At 49.9% G+C, this 20,015-nt stretch overlaps 2 protein-coding genes across 6 annotated transcripts in view; both read left to right on the top strand.

Moving 5' to 3' along the window:
• The first annotated feature begins 441 nt into the window (after positions 1–441).
• On the top strand, positions 442–7,950 carry NOL12 (nucleolar protein 12). The gene is made up of 6 exons (XM_006118929.5): positions 442–732; positions 1,247–1,352; positions 3,097–3,145; positions 3,734–3,876; positions 5,342–5,436; positions 6,487–7,950. The coding sequence occupies exons 1-6, from the start codon at positions 659–661 to the stop codon at positions 6,656–6,658; spliced, it is 639 nt and encodes a 212-aa protein (XP_006118991.2). The 5' UTR covers positions 442–658; the 3' UTR covers positions 6,659–7,950.
• Positions 7,951–13,249: 5,299 nt separating this feature from the next.
• TRIOBP (TRIO and F-actin binding protein) overlaps positions 13,250–20,015 on the top strand; it is a 40,468-nt gene continuing 33,702 nt past the window's right edge. For 2 of the 5 annotated variants that reach the window (XM_006118932.4, XM_006118931.4), the window contains exons 1-7: positions 13,253–13,290; positions 14,229–14,257; positions 14,555–14,721; positions 16,799–16,941; positions 17,434–17,557; positions 17,917–18,118; positions 19,303–19,699. In XM_006118932.4, the coding sequence (XP_006118994.3) occupies positions 14,608–14,721; positions 16,799–16,941; positions 17,434–17,557; positions 17,917–18,118; positions 19,303–19,699 (980 nt within the window). In that variant the 5' untranslated portion in view covers positions 13,253–13,290; positions 14,229–14,257; positions 14,555–14,607. Of the gene's footprint in view, positions 13,291–14,228; positions 14,258–14,390; positions 14,722–16,798; positions 16,942–17,433; positions 17,558–17,916; positions 18,119–19,302; positions 19,700–20,015 lie in introns of those variants that run through there. The other 3 variants (XM_006118933.4, XM_014571469.3, XM_075937188.2) reach the window with 3 other exon arrangements.

Here is a 20,015-nt window from a genome sequence, read left to right as displayed (position 1 = left end):
AGCTCAAAGAGTAACATGCAATGATCCAGCAAGGAGTTAAAGGCCCTAAGGTTCAGCCAGCTGTATTGTTTGGCTGCCTATGGGTATATAAACAACGATCCTGTGGCACCTTAGATACTAATAAAAATATAAATAGTATTTAAAACCCACTTCTTCAGATGAGCTGAAAAAAAGTACCAGTCCCTCTGGCTGTACCCTTGACAGGTACTCCCCCCGCCCCCTTCTTTTTCTGTTATAAATTCTGTGTTCCCATTTTTTCCCACTCCAGCTCATCTGAAGACGTGGGGATGGCCTCAGACACGGGTGGGTGGGAGAAAGGGGAGCTGTGCCCCACAGACTGGAGACACAGGGTAGGAGGGAGGGCATGAAACTCTCGGGAGCTCATCCCAGTCAAAAGCTGAGCCTGGGGGAGACCGGGTGTAAGCGGGGCACACACGGGCCACGCTGGGTCGCTCGCACTCGCTGAGGCCGAATCTTTCCGGGGCGGGGCGTGGGGAAGGGACATTCCCCCTCCCTGCAGCTCAGACCGCCGCGCTGCTCGGCCGGCCCCGTGAGGCGGGGCGGCCACGTGGGAGCTGCGGAAGGAGGCGGGCGCTCGGAGCGTGTGTCCCCGCTGTGCGGGGAGGAGCCGCGCTGCTGCGCCGGGGCCGGTACCGGCATGGGCCGCAAGAAGAAGGGAGGCGGCGGCGCGGGGCTGCGGCGGGCGGTCATCTTCGATGAGGACAGTCGGCGGTGAGTGAGCGGCGGTTCGAGCTGGGCTGGTGTCGGGGGTCCTGAGACGCCGCCTGCTGCCCCCTCGTCAGAGTCGCCCCCCACTTGGGTGCGCCGGGGGAAAGGCAGCTGGAGGCCCCCCCCCGTCTCCCGGAGGCGCCCCGCATTCCCCAGGACTTAGTGTGGGAGGGAGAAGAACAGCTGGGCTGCTCGTTCTGCAGAGATGCCTCCCCACGTGGGAAGCAGCCACATGCCCCGGCCCATAGGGGCCTGTCTCCTCTCACTGCCCCTTTCTTCACGTTTGTGAGGAAGGCCTCTTGAGCGGCTGGGAAGCAAGATGGGCTGTGGCCCTCAGCTTTGGGAATGCCTTATGCTGGTCCTTCTCCTCCTCGCTGCTCTGTGGAGAGCTGCAGGCCTTGCCGGACTGCTGGTTTCCTTCCTCCACGCCCCGCTCCTCTCTCGGGGTGTGAGGAGCTTCTGCAAGGATCAGGGCTTCTCTTCAGGATGGCTGTAACCTGCCCCGTGTCCTCTGCAGGGAGTACCTGACCGGGTTCCACAAGCGGAAAGTGGAGAGGCGAAAAGTGGCCCTGGAGGAGATCAAACGAAAATTGAAAGAGGAGCAAAGGAAGCTGAAAGAGGAGGTACTTCCCCCAGGTGATCTGTTTGGTTAGTTGGTTAGAGGAGTTTAGTTCATGGCAGTATGCTTTGGCAAGGAGTTACATAGTAGTTGTGTAGGTCTAAGTCTGGAATAGCTGAGGTGTCTTAAGTAGGAATAACTTAAAAAACAACAAATAGTCTGGTAGCACTTGATAGACTAACAAAATCTGTAGATGGTGGTGTGAGCTTTCGTGGGTATAGCCCACTTTGTCAGATGACCAGAGTCCTCCTTCCCTTCTTCCCTCATTTATTTTGGTTCTGGACATCCAACACTCTGGTTATCGGAAGAAGTGGGCTGTGCCCACGAAAGCTCATGATACCATCTACATATTTTGTTAGTCTTTAAAGTGCTATCAGACTATTTCTTAGTTTGTAACAGGAAAAACTTAAACAACTTGGCTACCCCTCTGAAGCGTCCACTGGCTCCATCGACAGCTTTGAGGTGCAGTGGATGCTGTTCGGGGTTCTCTGCTCGGTGTCCCCATCCGGTTCCCTTGTTCTAAACCTTTGACTTGCACTCCTTGACCCTGTTTTTTATTAGCTGTCCCAAGTAATCAGTTGAGCCCCAGGTCCAGTCGTCCCTCCCACAAGGCTGGGAGAGGGGCTTTTAGAAGTAGGTGGGCTGATGCCCACCCACCCCTGGGATTTTAAATAGAGCCCCACTACAACATGTAAGTTACAACAGAGATCAAATTTGCTTGTATTGCAAGATAGAGGGACTAAAATAATCACCTATTCCAGGGCATTCTTTTTATTAAACCAAGCAAAGTATAACAAAAAAGTAGGAATATCAGCAGCTAGTCAGATAACCAATTGCTTATTGGTTAAATGGTTATCTGTTCATAATCCCAGTTAATTGCAGCAACCCCCTTCTCTCCCACATGCTGTGCATTTAAAACTTGGATTGGCAGACTAGCTGTCCCAGTCCTTCTATCCGAGTTGTAAATGAAGAGAGCATGGGGAGCTATCTGCCACCCCATGCTGTTGCCTCTGATACAGAGGCAGCTACACGGGGCAGCCTGTGTTGTTTGCGGCAAGCCTGGGTTCGCGGTGGACAGAGGCTGCTCTGTGGCCTCCTACGGACAGAGGCTGCTGCCATCCTGCACTATATCGGAAGCAGCAGCATGGAGCAGCAGGTAGGAGCCGGTCTGTCTGGGGAACTGGTTTTTAAATACAGAAGCAGCAGTGCATGGTGGCAGGGGGACCCTGGGAGTGGGGCCAGGAGTGCACTGGCTGCTGGCCCTGCCCCCGCTCCCATGGGTCATCAAATAATCGTGTAACTGCTAAGAATTGGTGTGGTTACATGATTATTAAATTTAAACGATTTCTAACATCCCTAGTTTCAGGACAAAGAGAAAGGGCATTGGCAGACTGGGTTCTGGGAGGAGGACAAGACAGGAGTAGAATAGCTGGAAGTTCTGCAAAGAAATAATTAATTTGGATATAGCAGCATTGCTGCATGGGACTTCCAGGACTGAAATAATGGGATGCATTAGTAGGGTAGAACTGAGATGTGTTGTCACAGCAGTGTATGAAGAAAAATTACACTGCCTGTCATCTCACTGGCCCTAGCAGTGTTGTATGTGCAGGACAACTTGAGACTTTAAGTATTTTGGATCCCAGTTGTGCAGGAATGGTGGGAGGTAGGCATGTGCCTTGGGCATGTTCCCTGAGTGACAGCTGGTAAGACTGGAAGTACTGCAGTGATTCTATGCCTTTACATTTTAGCGGCACAAGGAGTACCTGAAAATGCTGACAGAGAGAGAAGAGGCCTTAGGTGAGTGGTGTCTCCTGTGGTGGAGCTTTACTTCATGATAACCAGAAATTCAGTTGTGGAAAATGTCCAAGGTCATAAAAACACCCAGAAATGCTTGGGTGCGGCGGCTGGGAGAGAGGTTTTTAACAGAGGGCTAACCCGATACCTTAAGGTTTTATCTCTTGCTGTCAAAAGGCACTTGTCCAGTGTCGCTCACTAGGATGGTGTGAACTAGATTTGAAACAGAGACAACTCACTGAGCCCATCGGTGATGGCTTCTTATTGTCCCTGTGTCTGACTGAGGAGCAGTGTTGATGGGCTATAGAAAGGAATCCCTGCCTTTGCAGCCAGAGACTGTATGTAGTGGGGGTGGGGAGGGTATAGAAAGCAGCAATTGGGAGGTGATCTGTAAGGCTTTGTCAAGACGTGAGATCCGGTGTATGGGGAGAGGATGTTCTTACTGACACCGTTCTCTGGTTTCAGAGCTTTGGCTGCTCAGCTCCTCACAGTGGGTGTAGCAATTGGGGCACCTCCCCGCATAGAGCAGGACCTGGTCAGGGTGAGTTTGGCCGGAGAAGCCCATTCACATTGTGTTTTTGTTGACTGCAGAAGAGGCTGATGAGTTGGAACATTTGGTGACATCCCAAACCGAGTCTGTGAGCATTGATCATCCAAACCACACTGTGACAGTGACTACCATCAGTGACCTGGACCTCTCAGGAGCACGCCAGCTAGGACTCAGCTCCCCTGGGGTATGACTCGCTGCTGTGTCTGTCCTCATCATCTCAGCCTTACAAATCTCCAAAGCTGGGTAGATGGGGCCATTGTTACTTAAATATGACAGTAGCTTGAGCCTGCTGGGGACCCAGTAGAAGCAGGGATGGGGAAGGAGACAGGCAGCTTTTATGCTCTTCCTCAGTTGGTGTTACTGGTTCATGAGCATAGGGTAAACCTTCCCTAAGGGCTGCTTCCCACACAAAATTGTTCTGATATTCCATAGACACTTAAATGTTGGTGAAATCTGGTGGATTGATAGCTTTGGTGGCTGCTGTATCCTAAGCAGGTGTGACGTGATGAGCAAGTGTAGACTTCCCTATGTGGCTGTCCACTTGACCTGAGTCCCTTCTTGAAGGGATCACCTCTATGCTGTGAAGTAATTTGTCTCCATGACCCATTTAGTCCTTGGCTTCTCAGACTGCAAATGAGAAATCCAGTTAGTTCCTACTGTGCTGGCTTTTTGGTGAATGAAACCCCAGGACTGAACTGAGATCTCCAGCTCATTTCCCAAGGGCCTCCAGGCAGTAATTGACTGGCAACACCTTGGGATCCCTATTAGAGATGTAAATGGTTAACTGGTGTGCCTCACCCTTAACAGCTAAGACCTACTGGTTCCAGTTAACTGGTAAGGGCTGGAGCTGCTCCCTGCCTGCCTTGGGCAGGGGCTGCTCCAGCCCCATGGGTCCCACTGCAGGCAGGGGCTGCTCTTTCTGGCAAGCCAGCTGGAGCAGCCCCTGTCCATGGTGAGCACGGCCCAGCTCCTGCTACAGGTTATATGCTGGCTGCCTGGGAGTGGGGCTGGCAGGGGCTGCTGGCCCCGCTCCAAGAGAGCTGGCTTGGCTGTAGCAGCAAAACCTCCCTGGGAGCGGGGCTGGCAGCCCCTGCCATTCCTGCATCCAGAGAGTCTTTTCTGCATCCTGCAGAGCACACAACGAGGCCTCCCCTGGAGAGGCTTCACTGCAGGGTGCAGGGAACCACTAGGATTTTTAGCGGATACACAGTTCCATTTTAAACAACTTTTTACATCCCTCACCCCTATGAACCTTGGCCGGATGTGAGCCAGTGACACACACACAAGCTTCCCTGTGTGGAAGAGGGAATCCTGCAGATCCCTAAGGACATCTGCCTATTCAGTAATCCATCCTGGTATCTTTCAACAATGAAACCCTCTAATTCCTAATGAAACTCAATTCTGTGCCCTTACAACCTTATTTACAGGTTGGGTCTTGGAATGGATCAGAATAGTGGGTCTCCTCGGGTTGGTCCCTAGTGGTCTGTGGAGCCCTTTCATATGGTTTACTGGGACATTGAGAACCAAGCTGTGGGGGATGTGGAGAGTTTGGTCTAGGTGAGGATCTTTCTTTCACAATGTGGTCGTCGGATTGAGAGAGCTGTGGAACCACCTAACGCTGCTCAGACTCCTGTGTTGTGTTTTGTTAGGAAGGGGGCACTGAAGCAGAAGTAGAGAAGGAGCCACCGAGCAGATTCACAAGTGCATTGCCCAAGAAGTCTGGAGATCCCTTCCTGTCTGAGAGGTGGGTATAAAACTACTCGCCTCCCTCTTCCCGCCCCGAACAGTCCTGTAGCTTCCTATCACCCTGTAACTTGAGTATCTGCAGTTTGTGCGTGGGGATCCAACATAGGATTTTGATCTCTCTCCTGGGCTTGCTGTTTTGTTAAGATCATGCCATGGTCTCAGCTACCAGCAGAGGGCACCTGCAAGTTCTTTGGCACAGAGGTTATCTTGTTCTGTTGACACAGCACGTAGCATAGCAGGGTGGTGGCTAAAGATATAGAAGAGTAGTCAAGTCGACTACTCACGTTTTCCCTCCTCCCCCTTGCTGCCTCTATATCAGAGGTAGCAAGAGAGGGGAGCAGGAGCCTGTGCTGCGGAAGCTGCGTTAAAAGCCAGTTCTCTCCAGCACTGTCTCTGTGGTGCAAATTGCCCCCCACAGCAGTGTGGGGGGACAGGGGAGGCTGCTCCAGCAGCAGCCACTGTTCACAAGGGTTCCAGCTGCCTGCTAGGACCCCCTGTGGAAAGAGGCTGCTGGACCTGGCGTGAGCTGGGACTGAGCAAAACCAGCTGCCTGTGCGCCTGCCTCTTACTACATTTAAATTGTAGAGCCGTAGCGGGGGTAGCACCTTCCCTTTTCAACTAATCATCTAGCCGGTACACAACTTCCCAATTACCCGCCTTTTAACATCCTTAGTCCTGTCCATGACAAGGGCTCCCAGGTGCTGCTGCAATATGAATAGTCTGGTGCCCTGCATCACCACTAGCATGCAAACTGCCTTTGTGGCAGAGGCAGCCCTCCATCCTCTCTAGGTCTCAGGGCTTGTCTACACTTACAGCGCTACAGAGGTGCAGCTGTCGTGAATATACTACTTATGCTGAGGGAAGAGCTTTTCCCATCGCTGTAGTGAATCCACTCCCTGTGAGGCGGTAGCTATGTCAGTGGGAGAAGCTCTCCTGTCAGCATCGTGTTGTTTATGCTGGCAACTGGGTCAGTGTAACTGAGTGACATATTATACTGACATCAGTCTGTAGTGTAGATCAAGCCTCAGACTTTCTCTTTCCTGTACAGGATCTCTTCACTCACTGCCTCCCTGCATGCACGCAGCCGGAAGAAGCCCAAGAGAAAGCAGCTGAGGCGTGGCCAAAACCCACATAAGAAAACCCAGAAACCCAGTGCTGGGCGAACCAGCAAGTCCCAGCGCCGAAAACTGACCGGCAAAGGAAGGTGCAATCAAGACTAATAGATAAACTGAAGTGGATATTGCCTGCAAGGCTAGCCTGTGCCTTTGGCAACAGTGTCTGCCCGATGTGAATGCCCAGTTTCTCATGGATGGGTCCTTGTTTGTACCGCTAAAGTCCCTCTGACTCTCCTCCTGGCTAGGGACAGCGAATGCTGGGCTCATTATTTTTCACTGTAATTGTATGCAGTGGAAAGTCTGTTACAGTCTCCACTGGGGGACTGCGAATCGAGCCCTGACCCTGCCTTTTCTACATTGGCCCCTTTGTTTCCTGGACCTTTCTCTTCCCATGGGATCAGAGGAAAGCTAGTGTCTCCCCTTACACAAATGGAAGAGCTGGGTGTGGGGTGAATGATGTTCAGATGGTTTACAAGAGGAGGCAGGACTCCCCTTTCTCTCATGCTCTGTTGCATTGGCTTTACCCTCTGTCTGGGGCATCCCTCCTGACTTAAGAAAACTGGCACTACTTTGGGTGCCTAGAGCTCTTTGTACAAAGCCACATGCTTTTATATAGCTAACCAAGGTGAGATCTGCTAACCTCCCTGCTGTGAATCTTGATAAATATCACTTTGTAAGGGAGAAAATACACATGCCTTATTGCAGATGCGATAGATAGTAGCTAAACCTTGTTCCAGTTGGGAGAGAAGGGGCTGATCCTGTTTGAGGGCTTTGAATTCTCCAGCCCATACCCCTCAGGGAGGAGGGATGCATATGAAGATGTTTCAGTGGTACTACTGAGAGAGGCAGGACTGAGAGACTCCATTGGTGGCTAAAGGCAGATATCTTACATCTGTACATGTGACAGTTTTGAGGAGTAAGAAGTCCCCTAATCCACTGGCCCAGCTGTGCTGTTATGCCAGTGGTGATGGCAGAGATTCCCCCAGGCCCTTGCAGTAATTTATTTCTACCCTCTTGTATGAGATGTCAATACTTGTGTGAGCATGAATGTTTCTGACAGAAGGGAGCGGTTTGTTCCCCTTTGGCTTGACTAGATTTCCTGTCTATATCAACAATGCCACCTAGTGGAGACTCTAGTTATAGCTGCAGACATATAGCTGTTGATGAGTGTTGTCCTGTTGTCTGTTAAACAATCTCTTAACCTTTCCAGATTACTGTATCCCTTTGAGGAGTCTGACTTGTTTTGTGTACTCTCCGAGTTTCACCTCACTTTAAAAACTACTTGCTTAGAAAATCAGACATAAAAATACAAAAGTGCCACAGCCAAACTATTACTGGAAAATGGCTGACTTTATTTTTTACCATACAATTCTAAAATAAATCAGTTGGAATATAAATATTGTACAAACATTTCAGCATACAACATATAGAGCAGTATACACAAGTTATTGTCTGAAATTTTAGTTTGTACTGACTTTGCTAGTATTTTTTTTGTAGCTTGTTGTAAACCTAGGCAAATATCTAGATGAGTTGCTGTATTCCCTAGATTATGATCTCTTGTATCGCCTGGGTATATGTACCCATGGGTGAAAACCACTGGTCTAGATGACCTAAACTGTACAACTAAAGGACTCTCTTGCAAATATAAGATGTGTCCACACGGGGAGTTTTGGTGGCATTGCCGTATTGGTCAGGGATGTGCTATTTTTTTTCACACCCCTAAACTACATAGCTACACTGGCAAACTTTATAGCATAGGCCTGGTCTGTGTCTATAGGAATTGGTAACCCCTGATCCTGGAATTTGGAGAGAATCCTCTAAAAGAAGATTAAAAGGGGAGGGAGCTGCCCAGGAAGATCATTTTGACCTGGCAAAATGTTCTCTCTGCCCCGTCAGCTCTGTACCTTGTGTTCTCCCTTCCTGCAAAAGAGCAGGGCCATGGCTCTAGCTCTGCAAGCCCTTGGGACAATGCAATAACTATTGAGTTCTTGGTGGTGATTTTAATATACCAATTCATCTCTTTCCCCTTTCCATTTCCCCCCCCCCCCTCCAAAAAAAAAAAAAACCCACAAACTGCTGCCCAAATGAAAGAGAAAATGGCTAAGAAGTAGGGGGAGGGAGGGAGTGCAGCAGTGTCACCATTTGGCTCCTTAGCTGCCATGCAGCTTGCATTAGAAGGAGCAGATCTATGGCAGATCTATGAAACCTCAGTAGGAGTTGCTGAGCTGGAAGGGTTTTGATCTGCATAAAAAAGCCTGGGTGGGAGGAGGACTTCACTCCCAGCACTTGAGTTTGTTGTTTTTCTCTTCGCAACAGAATTGTAGCCCTGCTGAGACAAAAGGAAGTGTTAAATACAGGGGGAAAACTCTGTGTGCTATGTGGAACGCACAGGAGTGGGAGAGGGCAGCTGGCTTTATGGTTAAAGGACAGATCTAGGAATCCTGTGGTAGGAGCTTAATTCTAGCTCTGTCACGGATTCCCTGGAAGACTGGCAAGTCACTTAAGCTCTGTCTCCTTTCTCCACCCGGAGAAGAGGGGTGATGATGCCCCTTTCTCTCACCCATTGTGTGGCTTGTCTATTCAGATTGTAAACGCTTTTCAGTGGGGGATCGTTTGCGCTGTGTTTGTATGGTGTCTGCTACCCTCATCTCAGTAGGGACTTCTAGTTGTCATTTTAGTACAAATGAGAGAGCGCTGCCAGTCCCAGAAGCAGTCCCTGTTCCTGGGGAGCCAGCTTCCCTGCAGGCGCTGCAGTATAAAGCATATATAAAGCTTTATACTGCAGCACGTGTAACCACTAGGATTTTTAGTGGTTACACAGTTAACATTTAAAATGGCTTTTTACGTCCCTAGTTTCTGATGCGGGGTCCCGTAAGGCTCAGTTCTTGGCTCTACGCTGTGTAACATTTTTATCAGTAACCTGGAAGCAAACATACAATTGTCACTAAAGTTTGTAGATGATGCAAAAATTGGAGGAGGGTTAATTAATGAAGAGGACAGGTGCCCATGAATCTGGATCATGCAGTAAACTGGGCCCAAGCAATATGTGTGTTAATGTTGCTAAATGTATGCATCTTGAAACAAGTGTAGGCATACCTACAGGATGAAGGGCCAGGCTCTCCTTAGGCATATGCGTGTGGTTGAGTGGGGAACCTGAAAATTTGGGGCACCATAGGGACAGCATAAGAGCAGGTCAGCTCCTGCACACTCGGTGCCCCCTCCAGTCTCAGGCAGGAGTTGTATTCATAGACCCGAATGCACCAGCACTGCACATTCTGTGTGAGAGAGAGAGACAGAAGTCTCTGTAGGGACTGTGACTCTCTGCTGCTGCCTCAGCCCTCCACTCCAAGAGCTGCAAGCACTGGCTGCCATAGCATCTGCTGTGTATGAAGCTCAGTGTGTATTAGCAATGGGGAGGGGGTTGTATTTTGGAGGCACCAGTTTTCTAATACTGAATATGGCCTCAAGGATGGCCTTGCTTGGGAAGCAGTGACTCTGAAAAAGATAATCAGCTGAACAGGAGCTCCCTATGGGATATTGTTGCAAAAAGGGTTAATGCGATCCCTGGATGCATGACCAGGAGAATCTTGAGCTGTAGCGATGTTGTTTTACCACACCACTAGTGTGACTGCTGCTGGAATACTGTTAATGAGTTCTGGTGTCTGCTGTAGAAGGACACATACAAATTGAAGATGGGTCAAAGAGGAGCCATGAGGATGATTACAGGGTTAGAAAACCTACCCTCGATTATAGCTAAAGCTACTTTGCTTAAGAAGAATAAAGTTAAGGGGGGACTTGATTACAGTCTATACGTACTACGGGACAAGAAATATTTAATAACAGGCCGTTTAGCCTACTGGCAGAATTTATAGTGGTTGGAAGTTGAAGCCGGACAAAACATGTAAATTATTACCAAGGAGGTATGGATTCAGTGACTATTTTAAAATCAAGATTGGATTTTGTTCTATGAGATCTGCTCTAGGAATTATTTTGAGGAAATTCGATACCCTTATGTTATACAGGAGGTCAGACTAGGTCAGTGGTCTCCAACCTTCTTACACACAAGATCAATTTTTGAATTTAAGTGCAATCCCAGATCTACCTCAAACCCAAATAGCCTTGCCCTGTCTCCTTTGTGCTCTTTTCCCCACCTCTCTCTGAGGCCCCACTCCTACTCACTCCATCCTTCTCCCTCCCAACACTCACTTTCACCAGGCTGGGGTAGTGAGTTGGGGTGCAGGTTCTAGTCTTGGATTAAGGGATTTGGAGTGTGAGAAGGGCTCTGAGCTGAGGTTGGGGCAGGCAGCTGGAGTGTTGGAGGGGGTTCTAGGTTCAGGCTCTGGGAGGGTGTTTGGATGCAGGGGGCTCAGGCCGAGGGTAGGGGCATTGGGTGACTTGGGTAGGGCTTCAGGATACGGACTCCAGCTGGGTACTGCTCAGCTCAGGGGCTCCTGAGTGCAGTAGGGCTCGCCCTGGCCCTGGCTCTGGCCCTGGCTCTGGCCCTGGCCCTGGCCCTTCACCACTCCCAAAAGCAGCTAACAGACTTGCTTGAACCTTAGTTCTGTTGTGCCCTTTCTCTGCTCTGTGGAGATGGGATACAAGGTGGGAAAAGGGGGCACCTTGACGTCAGCACCCATCCTCTCCTTTCCCTGCCCTGTACAGCAAACAGGAGGCTCCTGGGGGAACAGCTCCAAAGCAAAGGGTCAGAGATGTGCAGCAGTGGGAGGAGGAGCAGCTGAAGTGCCGGCACTTGATAGCCACGTGGCCAGACCAGTCAGGATCACCTGCCAGAGGCTCCAATATCTACCAGTAGATCCCGATCGACTGGTTGGTAACCACTTGACTAGGTGATCATGATAGTCCTTTCTGGCCTTGGAATCTATGTAGATGGGAGTGTTAGCCACTCAGGTTTTAAACTTTCATTTTTAATACAACTATATTTGTAGGCCCTAAAGTTGAGAAGAAAATCTTAAAAGCACAAATGAAGTGCAAACTTGGCTCAATGTTGTCTTCCTGAGTCTGCAGCCAGCCTGAACCTGCAGCTCTGAGTGCTCTGAATTGCCCCACTTGTCTCAGTAGGTAGGATGTTAACACTGAACCTGACAATGACCATTTAAATGTCAGAGTAAACTATTTCAGTGCCAATTGTTTTAGTAGTAAAACCAAGCTCCTGTGCTTATTCCTTACCTCTAAAATACCTTTGACACCTTCCTATATTTTGATAAAAACCCTAGCTCCCACAATTTCTGTGCTATTGTTTTGTCCACACAACAATATATGGCGTGTGGTAACAATGAAAATATGGACATTCCAAGTATTCTATAGAATTGCTATTAAAATTGCTAGCATAGGTTTACTATAACTTATTTTCTTTCATATTTAATTCATTATCAAATAAGGGGTGGGGATTAATGTAAACTATCACTGCATGATCCCCAGTGGGTTGAATCCCTAGTCTGTTGAATCAGTCTTGCAAAATCCAGGGACTTTGCTGCAGGATTTGGAACTGGACTGCCTCAGAATAAATAGGTCAGGTCTTGGGCGTGAGTGGTTAAGGACCTCCAAGTGCCAAGTACTGGCCATGCAGTAGGATAGACATCATTTATCTGTAACTAAAATTTTCCAGAGGTTAGTCACAGCCTTCCCACAGGGTAGGAGTATTGGTTTTCTTTCAGTCATTTATAATTGCATTTCAGCTGGAAAAAATGTCTTCAAGATCTACCACCACCGCTAGAAATTAACAGACCAGTTTGGCACCTTATCTAAAGAGGAAATAGTGTGAACATCCTCCCTCTTATTTATAAACATGCAAAATTAGGTTCATGTGGGTACATGCATCCATAGTTACACATGCATATGCATGCACATAACTTTACCTGCTGAGTGCAAACACACAGCTCGGTTATGCACTCTTCAGCACACAGGGTTATACATGTGGGTTCACACATACAATGGATTTTTTGCACCTCTTCATGCTTGGGTTTATTTACAGCTATGCTTATGCACGGGTTTGCAGATGTGCCAGCAAGATTTTCACACTTGCATGAATAAGCTGCTGTTGAGCAGGAACTCTGTTGAGGGAATATGCAGCAACTTGCATCGCGTCTGCTCCAAAGTGACTTTTCCTCAGGCACATTTTTGTTTGATATCCTGTGCTGTGCTTGGATTGAATCCGGCCTGAGGGCAGGAAATGGGGGAGGGGGGGCGGAATCTGAACCAATGAAACCAAGGAGAAAATGACCCCGTCAATTTGGAGAAAGGAAACACGATAAACTGAAAAGGGAGACCGTTTTAAATAAGGAAAACGGACCTCTACATCCCTTTGTTGCCTTCCCATCAAAGCCTTCCTTCCCCGATAGTTAGCCTCGCTGGCAAGAAGAGTAATATTGCAAAGGGAAGGAGGAAGCAAAAAAAAAGCAAGAATCACACGGTGCCCAGTGTCGCCACAACGTGGGTGACAAAATAGGCACAGAAGAGAGGAGTAAAACGCTTCCCACTTGGAATGTTACAACAGCGAAGCGGAGGTGCTCGCCTTCCCAAATCATCTGCTCCCCGCCCTTTTGCAGGGAGCCACTCAGGGAGCAGTATCCAGATGAGCTACCTCCCGGCAGCCAATCAGCAAGAGACTTGGGGGCGTGGCCCCCCCCCCCCCCCACTGCCAAGGGAAAGTTTACATTCATTGTTTTTAGAAAAGGGCAGCGGCAGATGAGCTGGAGCCGGGCCCGAACTGGTGCAAGGTAATAAAGGTGCCCAGGGGGTGTAGACAGGGGAAGGCTGGTTGTAATATATCCCAGAGCTGTAGGGTGGTGATGTTATTCTGAAGTGGTTTCTATGTTCTGTGTATGATTCATCACAGCCCTTATGTTGTGCCTTATAGTGCCATAGCTCAAGTGTTTCACAAAGGGTGGGGGACTCATCCCCAGTTTACAGATGTGCAGCCTCAGGTCCAGAGAGATGAAGTAATTTTCCCCAGACATCAAAAACCCAGGGCACAATGTTTTATTCCATAGCTTGGAATTGGGAGTGAAAGCAAGTGGTTTTCTCTTGTTGCCCGCCCAGCCCAAGGTCTGGGCATGTCAATTCTAAGCACATGGCCCCTTGATTAAACAACTTGAAAAAAACCCATGTAGCACTAGTTTGGAGAGTGAACCTGTGGGGCTAAGGAGTGGATAGCGGGTGTGATTTACCTGGCACCCATAGTGAATTAGTGCCACCCTAAGAAAACCATGTCTCTTTAGTTTGGGTGCTTTGGAGAAAAACTAAACCTATGCTTGGTCAGCAGCACTGATGTAAGCCCTGATGAGAGGAGAAGCTGCATGATAACACCAGGGTTGTTGTTCACCTGGCTGTCTTTGACAGGTAATTTTGGCAGAGTAGCACCTGGGTAAGCTGCTCCATAGGAAGAATACTCCAGGAGGGGAGGGCACAAGGCTGCTTATGCGTCCCAGTCCATGCCGAGATAGGTGGTCTGTGGAAATAAAGTGTGGCTCCTACACCCAGATTTAGAATTGCACTTTTGGTGTATTGTAGCTATTAAATAACCCACAGATCTGAAATACTATCACTTGATAGAATAGCTCAGGAAAAGTCTAAGGTCTATAGCTTGTAAAGCACTTGCAGATATTCCTTACAAGCACACGATCACTAAGAAGATCCCCTCTTTTGCCTTCTGCAGGAGCTCCAGATCAGGACATCTTCTGGAAGGTATTAATATATTCCATCCCTTTCAAAGAAGACTCAAATCAGGCCATTCTGCCAGCAAACACTGAGATGGTGATGTAGTTTCCCCTCCTAAATATGCTCCAGATAAGAACATTCCTGGCCTGCCGAGGCTAGCTGTTGATGGCGTTTCTCTTAAGGAACCCTAGATCAAACCAGTCCCCGCTGGGAGCAGTGAACACCAGGCTGTTAATAAAGTTCCCCTTTCTAAATGAGCTGCAGACCTGAACACCAGGTGGAAGTGGCTTGGTCTTGATCCTTTATTGCTTCTTTTCTTTGCAGACACTTCCCTAAGGCAGCATACCTGAGGAAACGTCTTCCTCCAGGCATGGGCTATGTCAGATTTTGAGGTGAACACCCCCTGTGAGAACTTTGAAGCCAATGTGTTTGCCAAGAGTCGATGCCAGAATTGTTTTTGGGCAGCTGATGCTCACCAGTCCAGCAACCAGGTGAGCTTTTTGTGTGAGCTGGAGGGCTATGACTATTTCATGAGCAGCTCTATTGTTTTGGGCTGTGACTGCCCAGCGGAGAGGATGAAAATTCTCAACACAGTTGCCCAATGAGGCTTTTTAGATTTCACTAGAGAAAGGGAGAGGGATTTCCTCAGTGCCCAGAATCGGTCATTTAATTCCACCCTTGTGCTCTGATGAATCTGAGCCTTGATCAAAGAGTGAACTAGTGCTGTGCTAATGGAGAGGTGCATTGGCAGTGCTGCATGGGGAGTCTCAGGGCTGGATTAGCAGGGAGGTCAGGACTGAGAGGCATTGGTGAATAGTTTGTATCCGTGTTTCCTGTAAGCTGAGCTCTTGGGTGACTACCCAGGAGAGATTCAAATGCCGCCCATCTGATTAGAAGAGCACCCACAGCCGGGACCATGCGTTTCTATTGGTGGTGCACATTTGCTTATGTGTTGGTGCACACAATAAAATTTATTCTGCACCTGAGTGGAAAAAAATTAGAGGGAATATTGGTGTGGATGGGGGAAAAGTGGGACTGGAACAGCAGGATGTGATGCAGATCAGGGTGGAGTTGTAGGCTTAATGCTAAGTATGTGTAATAGTGGGAGTTTGGGAGAAAAGGGATGTGCTGCTGTGTGTTTAAAATCTTTTCGAGGGAAGCCATTGGTGCAGTATGGGGAAAGGATGCAGAACCTTTCATCTCCTCACTGCCTGAGTTAGCAGGGACTGAAGGTCTGATGGCCTCTGGTGCCCACATCGGAACTGGGCCAGATTGGTTCCTTGCTGACCATCTCGGCAGAGAAGCCAAGCTCTGAACAGACTAGCGAACCAAAACCCCACAGCTAAGGCACATTGGTGAGGACTAGTGCCAGTGAGGCTCACACCGCAGCTGCCCCTGTTAAGTGTGTCTGGGGCACATAAGCCTTTAGTGCCCTGCAGTGTCGATCAGACATGTTTCCTCAGTGCCAAACTGACTTTAGAAACTCATTGTAGGCCAGGGTTGCCACCTGTCAGCTCCTTGCCCTGCTACTTGTGGGGGAGTGTGATGCTCCATCCCAGCGAGGGATGCCAGCTGGTTTCATGTTCACAGAGAGCTCCGTGTTGTCCATTGTTCTCTGGGAGCAATCGGCCCGGGATTATGAAATAGTAATGAGGCTCCCACTGTCTCTGGCCATGGGCTTCTAGAGTTTCCTCTGCCTTGCCTGCGATCTGCTCAGAGCTGTCTCCTCGGAGCGAATCCCAGCCAAGGCAACACAATGGAGGGAAAGCGGCGCTGACAGCCAAGCTGCTAGGAACCTTCCCCCTCACTGCTCCTGTGCTGGGAAGGTAACTGGGCTGGGGAGAAGGGGGAGGCCAGCACCCTGGGGATATGCCAGAGCCCTTATAGAGCCAGGGAGGGAGGGGCTTTGGCTCCAGCCCTCCCGACTGCATCCTCCTCCCCCAGGAAAGCCTTTGCCCTGTGCTATGGCCCATGGAGCCTTGGCCAAAATCCTCCAGAGGCAGGGGAATGCAGGGGATGAGCAGCTCCCCCCAGTTGGGGTATCAGCGCTCGTGTGAGGGGCAGTGTCCGACCATTCTCACAGCTCACCAGGGCAAAATCAGACTCGGGCTTGTTAAATGATCCTGACGGGAGACAGCTTTATCGGAGGGCACTTATGTGACCAAGCTAAGTCCTGGGCCTCCCTTAGGAAGGTTCCCCTTTCCTCCACCTGGCCTGATGCTCCAGATAGCCCTCTTTCAAGTGTTCGCTTTGGACTCAGTGCCCCACCCCTCTTCTCCCTCACTCACTCTCTGTCTTGGGGTGACTGCAGCCAGGAGAGGCAGGGTAACTACGCCAGCATCCAACAAGGCCTCTTTCTGGACTGCCGAGGCAGGAGAAGCACAGCCTGAGGGTGAGGGGTCACGGAGCAGTGACAGATCCGGCACCTGGAAACAAGCTGGTGTTAGGGAGCTGCCCTGAGAGCCAGGGTAGGAATGAGAGGCCCTGTGGGAGGAGATAAGGATTATAAGACTTCCCCACTAGCCTGGGGAACGGTGGAGTCACCAGTTTTCCCCTTTATCCCCACAGGTTCCAAAGGAACATGCTGTGGAAGCCCCACGTGATAATACCACTAGTGCACCAGACCCAGCTGGACCTTGGGACCCCCTGTGCATCTTAGCGCCCCAGTGTGAGCTGTACATGTGTGTGGGCTTTGAGGACGGAAGAGAGAGGTGAGTTTTGAACATGGGGAGGGGACGTCTGGAAGCCCTTCCCATTCCCTGGTCCCTGCTAGCTAGATAGGAAGAGGTGGGCTAGGATAGATGTCATCCCACTGTAGGAGCTGGAAGGGAGATGTCTTACCACGGATCCCTGTTTGTTGTGCAATGGGCAGATGGGTCAAATTCTGAAAACCCACCGTCACCGGGGGCACTAGCCAGGCTCCTCACCGGCAGCCTTAGTAGACTGGACTCCCTTCTTTCTTAGCCGCTCCAGAGCAGGACTCAGGACCAGTGGCAGAGTGTGACATGTGGGAAGTGCCCCCCCCCCTTCCTCAGCCCTGCCTATCCTGCCCCTGCTCTGGAGATTAAGGACTTGGGTGTCTAGGGTGCTGTTTCAACAGTGCCTCATTCACAGAGCTTGCTGTGCCTGCCACTGGTAACACTCAGCTGTAAGTCACGCCTCCCTTGCTCACCACCAGCTGTTTGTGTTTCCTTGCCTCACAGCTGGCAGGAGAGCTTGGCATATACCCAATTCAGCAGCAGAGCCAAGGGCAAGCACAGAGGAACCAACACCAGTACCGATATCAGCACCGGCACCAGTACGGGAACCAGCACCACGCTTGCCAGGGTGAGATGGGGTCGTCATGTCTTTTGGATTGGGCTGTGTAATTCCCCTTATGCCTTAACCCCTCAGCACCACTTTCCCCAGTCTCCTTCTGAGACATGCAAACCCCAGAGATAAAGGGTTAATAGGACCCTATTGAGATCTTCTGGGGAACTTGCCGAGTGTTGATTAACTGTGGGTGGGAAGGAATAGAGGTTGGCTATGGTGTAATTGTGCATTCGCTATAGCTAGCAGGTCTGTACTGCTCCCTGTGGTGCCTCCTACTGGAAGAGCCTGGGACTGTAGCTATATCATTCGCAATAGCTCCTCCTGCCAGGAAAGGCTGGAACAGATGTCCTAACATGGTCTTTTTCCTTCCTCAGAACTGGGAAATGACCAGGCTGCTGGACAGCATTTTGGGATCAGACAAACAAGACATGATGAACTATGCAGTCCAGAGGAACGAGGTGCAGACTGGAGCCCTGCAGTCAGACAGACCCAGATGGGGTCAGAGCATATCCTGTGGATCCCGGCAGAGAACAGAGTCTCAGAGCTTCATGAAAGAAATCTCCCCTTGGAAAGCAGGTATGATTGGTTTGCTCCCACTAGGGATATCATAGTATAGTCGATTAACTGATTAAATGATGAGCAAAAGCTTATAGGTTAATGCTATCAACTACACATATTTCCCTCCTCCCACCCTTGTCCGTAAATCTTTGAGCAGGCTGGCCTGCAGCCCATCTTAGTTCTGGCTCATTCTGAGTCCAGAACCTACTCCAGCTGCAGTTCTGCATTTAAAGTGTATTAGGAGCCAGGCAGGCAGGCAGCTTGGCTCAGTTTCAGCTCAGGGAGCTCAGACCCCCCTCAAACAGGGGCTGCTGCCACCCCATGCTGCTGCCTCTTTATCAAAGGGAGCTGGTTTTTAAACTGGCTCCCCTCATGGACCAGCTCCTGCCTGGCACCCTGTGCTGCTGCCTCTGATATAGCGGCTGCCGGCCCCGCCCCCAGGGACTATAGAATAGTCGACTAACCAGTAAGTATTCATGAGGTTACTCAACTATTCAATTAACCGATATTTAACATCCCTAGCTCTCACCATGCACCACAGTTCTGGATATAGATGGCTCATTCCCCATGCATGGCTGGTTATGGAGTCTCTGGTTCAAAGGTTTGTTTAGATTGTAACCTCTTTGGAGCAGGGATTGTCTCTTAGTCTGTCCAATGCCTGGCAGAATGAGGTCCAGTCTTAGCTGGCCCCTAGGCACTACCATAATAAATGTGATACATGGTAATAACAGGACCCAGGGTCTGTGTAGTTTTGCTCCAGTGTCCCTGAGCTTCTCAGCCTCACCTGCAGTTCTCAAACCAATGTCCATGCAGTTCTGGTTTTGGGGTGTCTGGTTCCTAATGTCCCTGTGCTCCTCAGCTTAGCCTGGCGCCTATAGTTCTAAATGCAGTGTCTGCAGGGTACTAGTGGTATATATGGTTGTGACTACTTTGGTATATATGGTTGTGACTACTTTCTTCCACTATTTGATCTGAGGAAGTGGGTCTGGCCCACGAAAGCTCATCATCTAATAAACCATCTTGTTAGTCTTTAAAGTGCTATATTGTCCTGCATTTTGCAGGGTACTAGGTCTTGTCCATGTTGTTCTGAGTTGTCACTGGCTGTCCTCCCAATATCCACTTTGTACTAGATCTGACCCACTGCTGCTTCTGGGTTTGCCTTGTAGAGCTGCCCTGACCTCCATCTTCTGTTTCTCTCCCAGAGCCCAGCCCTGTAAGCCAGAGCCCTGGGGGTGGCTGGGCAAAGCATCAGGTGGAGAGCAGTTATTTCTCTCCAGAACGCCGGAAATCTGACTCCAGCTGGGTCTCTTCCCCTTCACGAGGCAGCCGTAGCACCTTGCCCACGCACAGTGACCTGGTAAGGACAGGTGGGCATCTCACTTCCTCCGTCAGCTCCTTGGACTCTGGCTTACATAGGCACAGGAGTGGCGACGGCGAGGGGCGACATGGCTTGGTGCGGCAGGAGTACACGATGCTGGCTGATCTGCCCAAGCCCAAGCGGATCAGCCACAGGGAGGCATTTGAACAGGAACGCAGCAGTTCCCGCACTCGGAGCCCAGGCCGGGCTGAGGTGGAACGGATCTTTGGATACGAGCGCAGGTGAAACATGGGGTGAGGGGGCAGGTGGTGGGGAGGACAGACCTAACAATAGGTGAGCTGCCCCCAGGTTGATATGACCGAAGGCCTGATTTTTTGAAGATATGTGAGCGCCCACTGCTCTCCTGAGTGCCTGAAGTTCAGCCCCCTCCCATTGGTTAGAGAGTCCTTTTTAAACTCTGTTTAAAGACTAGTGTAGATTGGGCTTGAGGCAGGACCACCACCCTTCTGTGAGGGGCCTCCCGGGAACTTCTAAATTTGAGTGTTAAAGTTCCACAGCGTGTAGCAGGTGGGGTGAGGCTATGGGGAGATGAAATGG

The sequence above is a fragment of the Pelodiscus sinensis genome, chromosome 1, assembly GCF_052426305.1.
Source record: "Pelodiscus sinensis isolate ZL-2025 chromosome 1, ASM5242630v1, whole genome shotgun sequence".
In the NCBI taxonomy this organism is placed as follows: domain Eukaryota; kingdom Metazoa; phylum Chordata; order Testudines; family Trionychidae; genus Pelodiscus; species Pelodiscus sinensis.
This window is presented reverse-complemented; position numbering and strand designations above follow the sequence as displayed.